Source organism: Lolium perenne, chromosome 2 (genome assembly GCF_019359855.2).
Source record: "Lolium perenne isolate Kyuss_39 chromosome 2, Kyuss_2.0, whole genome shotgun sequence".
NCBI lineage: Eukaryota > Viridiplantae > Streptophyta > Magnoliopsida > Poales > Poaceae > Lolium > Lolium perenne.
This window is the reverse complement of record NC_067245.2, coordinates 74001628-74012092: the sequence shown is the minus strand read 5'-3', so window position 1 is coordinate 74012092 and position 10465 is coordinate 74001628. Positions and strand designations below refer to the sequence as shown.

Genomic DNA, 10465 nt, shown 5'->3' with positions numbered 1-10465 from the left:
GAGACATGATGCGCTAAGTTCTTTGAATGTGTTTCCAGAACATGTCAAATAATGAAGCTGAGTACGAGGCCTAGTTGCACGACATGCATATGGACAAAGTGTGCGGTGTAACTCGCCTCAAAATCTTCGGAGATTCGAATCTCGCAGTCTAGCAAGTCATGAATCGATGCGATGTCGTGCGAGTGAAAATATAGCAGCTTATCTAGACACGTACACCAACCTCGAAGGACTATTTTATGGGTGTGAAGTCTCGCATATTAGTCAAGGAAGCAACGAAGAAGCCAATGCTCTCGCTAACATCGGGTCCCAGTGCTTGCCCGTGCCACCAGGAGTGTTCTGGATGAGTTCAAGGAACGTTCCATCAAGGAACCAAAGTCTGCGGCAGTTGAGAAGCCGAAGAAAGGAAAAACATCAAAGCGAAAAGCTGAAAGCAAACTCGGGGGCTACCCTAGCACCCGAAGAAGAGGAAGAAGCAAAAGAGAAGGAACCTGAAGAAGTCATGATGGTTGAAACCACCTGGATGCAGACATACTTGGCATACTTCATGAATAAGAAATTGTTGGGAAATCAAGTCTAAGCACGGTTAATCACCCGTGGATCCAAGGCTTTTGGGCTATCAATGGCGAAACGTACAAGCGAAGTATCTCAGGCGTCCTCCAGTGATAAAGTAAAAGACAATAACTTAAACATCATTATCCTATGTGCGAGTGAGAGTTCAATTACATATACACTATATGGTTTACTACAACTATCGTCCGGATGAGCGTAGACTTAGTTATATGTAGTGATGCATGTCACATGCAATCACGACAAGAAACATGTAATACATCATCTTCCTCTTTCAATTGCAACTCTCTTCTATCGCTCCCCTATAAAATGGGCCGCAAACTCGCGTGAGGTTAGAGACCTCTTCAATTTCTCTAGTGTGGAGCAAGGTTGGATAGTGACCTACCAATTAGTGGCCAACCACTAAATTTGTGGCCAATACTTGTGTGGGGGGGGAGAGGGGGGAGGGGTGAGGGATCCTCTGGTGTACCAGCCTTCGGATGTGTGGGTGGGGAAAGAAGGCCGAGAAAAAGGATTTATGCAATTTTGCTTATCCCAAAAATAATTTATCAGCCGAAGTCCTCCTTTGTTGTTCCCCTATAAATGAGCATATAAGGTTCGGCAAACCCCCTACTTTCCGCTAGTGTTGAGCAAAGTTGGTTAGCGAGTTGGCGATTAACGGTAAGTCATTGATGTAAGGTACAATCATGTCGGAGATGTGGGAAGCTAGTGACGTAATGGGTCACATGAGTTGGAGTGGAGAAATACGTTGGACAAAAGGTACATCGAGAGGTGAGGGCAAAGTTTGCTAGAGCGACAAATAGAGAAGGTACGTAAAATTGGCGGGCATGCATGCAGAACGTGATTTTTCACGTGTGCGAAGCGGTATGTTTGACCTAAAAGATAGCTTCATCAGCTTTCTTTCGGTGTCGGTTAATTGTTAGTTTTAGCTAAACTGAAAGTATTAACCAAGAGATGAAAATGGCAAAATATAAATATCACTGGATCTTGCCTACTCCTTACCAAAGCGCATTTTCTTTCATTGATATGAACGGACCACCACGTAGGAACGTGGCCCAAGTGTGGCTGCCGGGGGAGCATAGCATTTAGTAGGGTTTCACTCACCATCAAGGGGCATCCATTTGCTCTTTTGTTTTCGCAGCCAGTCAGATTTGCTACGTCAATGACAAGAGGAAAACAAGAAACGACCGCGGCAATTAACAATCTTCTTGTTCAATCATCTTTCTTAATCACCTGGCTCCTCCTCTCCGGTGAAAAAAAAGAAAAGAAGATAAAAACGTCCAATTGCTCAACATAGTTTCCGAGAGAGCTGTTTGGCCCACAGAAACACTAGATTTATTTACTTTTCTGTGAGCAGTCATTTTCGGCCGTCGGAGATGGAACACGATTTGGTCGAAACCAAGCAGGCTTTCTTGGAAAATCGGCCTGCCTTTTCTAAAAGAAATGGATCGGCCTGCCTCTTTCTTTTTCTAGATATAAAGGAGATGGGGTTACCTGGCTCCTCTACGAGGATTCTAGATTAATTAACTCCAAATTATTGGCGAATACTTAATGGGCATCAAGTGAGGCTAATTTGACCGTGTCATGATTGAATTATCCTACGGTCTCCACCGGACTAACCGACGACAGTATCTGGGATTCTCCCAAGTCCCTATCGGCCATAGCTGATAGGTGGTTTAATCCCATGTAAAAACAGCAACTTTATCTTAACTATCCATATAATCGCCCTAATTAGCAAAGCTTAGCTTTAGCTTGTGCTTAGCCTCATCCCGTCATCTCCATCCTCCCATCTCTGCCTGCCCACACACACCATGTGTGCCCACATTTCCCTAAATAGCTCTCTCCCCCCTGCGGCAATCCTCTCCTCCTGCTGCTGCTCCTCACTGCTCATCCACTCCTCTTCTTCCTAGCAGCGCCGACCGACCAACCAGCCAGCCAGGAGCTCCTGTCCCTGCCCGGCCGGCCGCCGCGCGCTGGGTGGAAGCTTTCTTCTTCAGCAGTAGCTGGCCAGGATGATGGGCGCCAAGGCCAACGCCGCCGACTGCGGGGAGTACGCGGAGGTCGACCCCACCGGCCGGTACGGAAGGGTACGGTACCACCAACCCCTCCTCCTCCTCCTCGACCGCCGTTTCTCGATTCGTTATCCCTGCCACCCAGATCGCTGATCCGGTTGCTCTCTCCATGTATCGCAGTACAGCGACGTTCTTGGCAAGGGCGCGTCCAAGACCGTGTAAGATCCGGCTTCCCCCGTCGTCGTTGGTGCTGTTTTGTTCATCCGTCGGCCTGAGCTAACGACGGCGAGGTTGGTTCCGTTTTGGTTTACAGGTACCGGGCCTTCGACGAGTACCAGGGGATGGAGGTGGCCTGGAACCAGGTGAAGCTGCACGACTTCCTGCAGAGCCCCGAGGACCTGGAGCGCCTCTACTGCGAGATCCACCTCCTCAAGACGCTCAAGCACAAGAACATCATGAAGTTCTACACCTCCTGGGTCGACATCTCCGGCCGGAACATCAACTTCATCACCGAGATGTTCACCTCCGGCACGCTCCGCCAGTAAGCCACCAATCCCATCTCAACCTCCCTCCCTCCCTCCCTCTTTAATGAATTGTTAATGCTTTATTAAACTTGTATAGTATCCTTGTACGCTCAATCTAGAAAAAATCTATTTTTTTCCTACCCAATTCTAGAAAGGAAGTATCTTCAGTTCTGTAGTATGCCTAATTGATTGCTCTTGTCATCTGTGGCGATTCATTAGGTACAGGCAGAAGCACAGGAAGGTGAACTTATGGGCGGTGAAGCACTGGTGCCGGCAGATCCTCAGCGGCCTGCTATACCTGCACAGCCATGATCCACCCATCATCCACCGGGACCTCAAGTGTGACAACATCTTCGTGAACGGTAACCAGGGTGAGGTCAAGATCGGCGACCTCGGCCTCGCCGCCATCCTCCGCAAGTCTCACGCTGTTCACTGTGTAGGTAAGCTTTGGTTGATTAGCTACCTATCATAGAAGCATGTTTTTCTAATCCCAAAATGGTGATGGTCCTATGGAAGTTTGATGAGGTGGAGTTGTCGCATGGTTTCGGTAGGTACCCCCGAGTTCATGGCGCCGGAGGTGTACGAGGAGGAGTACAACGAGCTCGTCGACATATACTCGTTCGGGATGTGCGTGCTTGAAATGGTCACCTTTGAGTACCCGTACAGCGAATGCACTCACCCCGTGCAGATCTACAAGAGAGTGATCTCTGTAAGAAGTGCCTCTTAGATCCATTTCCAGCTCTTGTGATTCTGGTGTACGGCTAGTTTGAAATTGTCGTGCTGATATCATCTAGTGGTTTGGTTGATAGGGTACTAAGCCAGAAGCCTTGTACAAGGTGAACGATCCGATGGTGAGGCAATTTGTCGAGAAGTGCCTGACCACTGCATCCCTTAGGCTCTCTGCGAGAGAGCTGCTCAATGATCCTTTCCTACGCGATGAGCCTCTATGTTCTGGGGATGGGGATTATAGCCAGTTGAACAGTTATCTGCGGCAGCCCTATTTAGGGCATGCTTATAGTAATGGATCCATGATAAGCAATGGGCTATCAGAAAGCATCGATGAAGATACACCGACGGAAGATAGATGGGAAGATGATGACAGTAAAGCTGATGGCATTGACCTGTTCAACGGGCATGAAGATGAGGCTCTTGGCACTGTGGACATCACAATCAAGGGAAGAAAAAGCGAGGATGGAGGAATCTTCCTCCGACTACGAATTACAGATGATGATGGTACACACAAACAATACCTAATGTCTATGCTCTTTAATTGAATTCACTGTTTGAAAATGGTAACTCAGATATTTTGTGAAAGCTAATTTCTCATATTTGCAGGGCGGGTACGCAACATCTATTTTCCATTTGACGTTGAGAACGATACTGCATTAAGTGTGGCAACTGAGATGGTAGGCGAGCTGGATATAACTGATCATGAGGTTACTCGAATTGCTGATATGATCGACGGCGAGGTTAGTGCATTGGTGCCAGATTGGATGGCTGGTCCAGGCATAGAAGAAGCTCCAGACATCACATACTGCCATAACTGCGGATCCAATGTGTCATCTTGTGGTTCACTTTTTGACTACATGTCGTCGGATACTCGTGGTTGCCGATGTGCAGAGCTACATGGGAGGTTTGAGGAGATCACATTCCAAGCTGCTGATGAAGACCAATCCGGTTTGCAGGATTCAGGAGGCAGCTCTGATGATGTAGCTGGTCAAAAGGAGCAACATGTCAAAGACAAGGAAGCCATACACATGAATGGGTTTCCAAAGATGGGTAGAAGAGGCCTTTCTGATCGGCTTTGCTTTAGTTCTTTCCAAGAGCAGTCCTGCTCAGCTAACAATTATGAGAGCGATAACGATAATCAGGCGAAAGGGTTCGACATAAAGCATGAAGTAAAGATGGCCAAGTACAAAGCTCGGAAAATGGCACAATTGAAGAGAGCTATTCATCCATCTCTGGACTTGGACAACTTGAATGGAGCAGCTAGGAGGAAACCTGCACTGAGCAAGCTGCAATCTTTCCATGTCGGTAAGCACCACAATTTCCGTGTACCGACCTGCCAGCGAAGCCCTGCCTCAGGAAACACCAGTCCACACCCAGTCATCAACAATCAAGCGAGGCTCCCTGATCAAGGAGCCCAAAGGTCCCCTCACACCGGGAGCGGCCAGGATTTTACGTTCACAGCCAGAAGCTATTATACTGGAGCTCAGTTGCCACCAAACCTCCCCAGAACAAGATCTATGCCCGTAAGGGCCGTCGATGCCTGAAATGGTTTTATCTCCTTGTAAATTCTATAGAGAATTGTACATTCCTTTGGTTCTTTATTATGTATGCAACATGAAAGATAGTCTGTAGGCAACAGACCGGAAATGTGGCTGTGGATTATGCCTGAGCTGTAAACTTTCTTATGCCTTGTGAATCTAGTAGAGGATACCATTCTGGGCTGTTGAGTGCATGCTACTTCACTGATTATGTCTGGTTTGGTAGCAGTACCGCCTTGATGTCTGATCTCATTGATATCGTCCTGGGAGAATCAGTTGTTGAAAGGGCTATGATCTGTCGCTGTACCATGGATTTTTCTTCTTCCATATCTTCATCAATGGCAGTGTCCTTGCTGTTGGTTAGTTAATATGCAGAAAGCAAGATGGCAAAAGCAAAGCAAAGTGCCTAATAAGCTATGAATCAGATCACCAGGATTAATTAGGAGCTGGAAATTCCCACATCCTATGCTATACAGCAGCTTAGACTAGTACTACATTGACACCTATGAAATGGACACCCACCCTCCACATTTCTTCCCAAGTTTCAGTAGAATAGACACAGTGATCAAAGCTGTATCGAAGGTGCCGACATGCTGCCTGATAATTCAGTTGCTAAGGTGGCAGCAGTCCTGCCAGCTCGATCGTCTTGCCGGAGCAGGACAAGGGTAGGTCCATCTCCATCACTCCACCAGTGCAGAGACTTATGGAGGAGACCTGTGCGATCTCATTTAGTGTTTCAGGACCAGGAGATCTATCTTTCCAGTGGGCTCCATCCGAGAGAGAGAGATAGATAGACAATTTTATGGTCATGAAAAGCGGTGGTTAAAAGCTGAGTCCTGATCCTGATTATATAAAGTGAGCAAAGCCTAACAACTCTGTAAAGGCAAGAAGATGCTTGTATCTTATATTTATTCAGATAGGCATGCTTTTCAGAAGAAAATTCAGATAGGCATCAAGCACCGAGGTAGGAGTTGAAAAGGTGCAGTGGCCTCTGATTCCCGTTTGAATAATCGAGCTCAGGTCCACCAGAGCTCATTCATTACAAGGAAAATTAGCAAGAGGATCCTCTCTTGCCGTGGCTGCCTAAATTATCGGTCTTTCCGAGTCTGCATCATGGTTTGTTGTCACAAAAACAGTACCTGGAATGACATGCCAAGGAGTAAGTACAATGGTTGAATGGGGCTGTTCAAGTTGGGAAATGCACTGCACCCACTAGCCTAACTTGCTTTTTTGATAGCATGCATCACCAGCTAGGTGGCAAGAGATGCACTATGGAAAAGGCTATGTGAAGTTATCCAGAAATGTAGATAAGGAGGTTCCTTTTCTGGGGAAGAATGCAGAGAGATGCAAGCAAGAGGCTACTCTCTACCATGCCTAGACTTACATTTTTCACAGAATCCACAAGTCTTTCTTTTTCTGGACCGAAAGGAGATTTGCAGTTCAATACGTATAGACGGGAAAGGATAGGGCAGCAAAGATAAGAGGATAAGAGAGGTAGGAGCCCTAGGTCGATGCAACATATCTGTACGGCTGGTTGTACCAGCCAGCGATGTCGGACCAACTACCTAAGATATCAAATCTCGGGAAATCCTTAATAAAATCAAGCCCCTCCAACCGTAGCATGGATCTTAACAGATACTACCGGTCAAGGCAAATATATATCTTTTCTTTTACTTACTGGAGCAAGCACATGAATAAATTTAGATTGTTTGATGCACGGCAAGCTAACTGCGAGATAACAACAAAACTAAAGTGAATTTTACAAGTAAAAGATTGTATGTATGGAGCAAAACAATTTGAGCACGCGTTTTCTGCTCGCTGGAATCGTGCTGCATATGAACAAAGCTGCTTTCTGGAAAGCGCCTTGTCACTCATCACCGAAGTGATGATCATCCCAGAAAGCGCCATGAATATGCTGACGCAGATTGGCCGTACGCTTTGGACCTCCGCACTTAGCTATCGCTGTTTCGACAGCCACGCCTCGCCTAATCTGGAGTTCTCTGATCGCCATGCTCGTGGGTTTCATTTTGGATTGATAGAGGCAGCAATTGTTTAAACAGGATAAATTACTGTACATGGCTGCATCATCTTGCCAGGAGCCCTAAGATCAGTTACGATTGAAACGCTACATATGATCTGACCTGAATTCTTGTATGGTTTCCTTAGAAGGTTTTTTTTTTTTTTTTGCGAATTTCCTTAGAAGGTTCTAGCGTATGGTTTTCTAATACACTATTTGCAACAACTGACATGATGCCCTTGCACGCAAAATTCAACTATAGCTTTTTTGCATCGTCTGTTTCTAGGTTGTAGAGGATTCTGTAATCTCATACACCTTTCTGAGCCTTTGGATAACCCAGATCTATACTTCACTCCATATAACACTTGTCTGGAAATTGCAGTGACCAGCAAGATCCAAAAGTTGCACACCTTTTTTTTGGACCATTTCTTGATTTACGCGTGTCATCCTTACGCAGCGGCCATGCTATTTAGGTTTCGTAACACACAATATCAGGTTGCCATTTTCTATCGAAAAGGAAGGTCGTGCCTTCCAAAATTTGCATGCTTGGATGTACATTTTTTATTTTTTCAAAAAAGGGCGCTTTATTACTTCAAAATTTCGTAATACACCCGGCCTCTGCATAACTATGATGCACACAGCCGTCCACACAAGAGTATAAAAACAGAAAAGTTCATGTCATAACAAGCGACTAAGTGAAAAGCGCATCATGGTGAAGAAGCTGCAATCCTCTGACTATGCAGCCACCCATGTTGGGTAATAAACTCCTTGGCCGAATTCTCCAACCGTGTAGACACCTCCGTAAATAGGTCGCGGTCCTCCAAGCCAAGCGACGACCATGAACGGAGCAAGGCCGTAGACCGGTAGATTACCTGCATAAGAGAAGAATTTTTATCGTCAAAAACCTTGTCATTTCTACATAGCCATAGCGACCAAATAACGGCAATCGCTCCCACCCTGATAAGACTCTTATACCTAACCACAACCCCATTTAGCCAATTGCCAAAAATGTTAGCGATGCTTCGGGGTGGGTATAAGCTAGATCCTATCTGAATGATTGACCATATAGCTCTCGCGAATTGACACTGGAAAAAGAGATGTTTTATCGTCTCGTCTTCATGACAGAAGACACATCTCTTACAACTATGCCAGTTTCGCTTTGCAAGGTTATCTTTAGTGAGGATAACACCACGGCGTAAGTACCAAGCGAACACCTTCGTTTTTAGTGGTATCCTCAACTTCCAAATGCTTTTATTATTTAGTACCGGTTGGACAGGTTCTGTCAACGCTTCATACATGGATTTTACCGAGAATAAACCATTCTTGGTAAGTTCCCAGCGGAAAATATCTTTCCCCTGAACCAGTTGGATTGGAGCTAATCTTTGTAGCAATTCATTCCAAGAAGTTAAGCGGGGACCGACTACATCACGCCTAAATGTCATAGTTGGTGGAGAGGTTACCATCACACTCTGAAGAGTAACATCCTTATGACGTATGATCCTGTATAAAGCAGGATATTGTTCTCGGAGTGTGGTTGCACCCAACCACTTATCCTCCCGTAACCGTATCTCGACCCATCTCTAATGGAAAACGACCCATGTGGGAAGAAGTGCTTCTTAGTTGCCATAATGCCAGCCCAAAAGTGAGAATCCCAGGGTTTCCAAATAACCTGAGAAATCGCTTTTGAGCCTACATACTTCCTCCTCAACAAGGTCTGCCATACACCATCCTCAGTTAAAAACCTGGCCAACCACTTGCCTAGTAGGGCCTTGTTTTTAACCTCCAAGTCATGGATACCAAGTCCACCTTGATTTTTCGGACGGCATACTACATTCCATTTTGTTAACCGGTATTTCTTCTTCTCACTATCTCCTTGCCAAAAGAATCTTGATCGGAAATAATCCAATCTATGAAGAATTCCTTTAGGTAGCTGGAAGAAAGAAATCATATATAGTACCATATTCGTGAGTACTGAATTTATGAGGACCAATCTTCCACCTAGAGATAGTAATTTTCCTTTCCAACTAGAAAGTCTTATCTGCAATCTTTCCTCGACTATTTTCCATTCTGCTAAGGTGAGTCTCCGATGATGAATCGGGATACCCAAGTAGCTTATTGGAAAACTTCCTAAACCACAGCCAAATAACTCGGCATATTGGTTAGCATCGTCTTGGGCCTCACCGAAACAAAACAACTCACTCTTATGGAAATTAATCTTTAGACCGGAAAGTAGCTCAAACGCTGATAAAATTAATTTCAGGTTTCGTGCCTTTTCCAGATCATGATCCATAAAAATAATCGTGTCGTCGGCATATTGCAGTATCGACAATCCCCCATCAACTAGATGGGGAACCACTCCTTCGATCTGCCCATCTTCCTTAGCACGCTCAATTAATATAGCAAGCATATCCGCCACAATGTTAAATAACATTGGAGATAGGGGATCGCCTTGTCTCAAACCTTTCTTTGTTTGGAAGTAGTTGCCCACATCATCGTTAACTTTGATAGCAACACTTCCACCAAAGACAAAGTTATTAATTAAAGCGCGCCATTCGGGAGAAAAGCCTTTCATCCGAAGTGTTTGTTGTAAGAATGACCATTTGACCTTATCATAGGCTTTTTCAAAGTCGATCTTGAGGATGACCCCATTCAACTTTTTGCGATGCATCTCATGTACTGTTTCATGCAAGGTAACCACACCATCGAGGATGTATCGACCTTGCATGAACGCAGTTTGAGTTGGTCGCACCACCTGATCAGCCACTGAATTAAGTCTAATAGTAGCTACTTTAGTGAAAATTTTAAAACAGACATTAAGGAGACATATTGGTCTAAATTGCTGTATACGTTCAGCATCGTTAACCTTCGGAAGCAAAATGATCTCCCCAAAATTAATACGAAACAATTCTAATTGCCCTGCGTGGAGTTCTTCAAACAAAACCATGAGGTCATTTTTAATTGTATCCCAGAATGTTTGAAAGAATTCGGCGGGGAAACCATCAGGGCCTGGTGCTTTGTTATGTTCCATCTGAAAGACAGCTTTCCTTACCTCCTCCATCGTATATGGAGCAGTAAGAA

At 45.2% G+C, this 10465-nt stretch overlaps 1 protein-coding gene across 1 annotated transcript; it reads left to right on the top strand.

Moving 5' to 3' along the window:
- Positions 1-2351: 2351 nt before the first annotated feature.
- Positions 2352-5548, top strand: LOC127332964 (probable serine/threonine-protein kinase WNK1). The gene is made up of 7 exons (XM_051359277.2): positions 2352-2654; positions 2760-2797; positions 2893-3120; positions 3323-3543; positions 3655-3812; positions 3913-4336; positions 4439-5548. The coding sequence occupies exons 1-7, from the start codon at positions 2580-2582 to the stop codon at positions 5374-5376; spliced, it is 2082 nt and encodes a 693-aa protein (XP_051215237.1). The 5' UTR covers positions 2352-2579; the 3' UTR covers positions 5377-5548.
- Positions 5549-10465: the final 4917 nt, after the last annotated feature.

What these genes read in the sequence shown, in the direction of transcription:
- LOC127332964 (XM_051359277.2), top strand. Translation starts at nt 2,580, where the DNA reads ATGATGGGCGCCAAGGCCAACGCCGCCGACTGCGGGGAGTACGCGGAG. An exon ending in AAGGGCGCGTCCAAGACCGT is followed by an intron (nt 2,798 to 2,892) that starts GTAAGATCCGGC and finishes TTTGGTTTACAG; the next exon opens with GTACCGGGCCTTCGACGAGT. An exon ending in TCTACAAGAGAGTGATCTCT is followed by an intron (nt 3,813 to 3,912) that starts GTAAGAAGTGCC and finishes TTTGGTTGATAG; the next exon opens with GGTACTAAGCCAGAAGCCTT.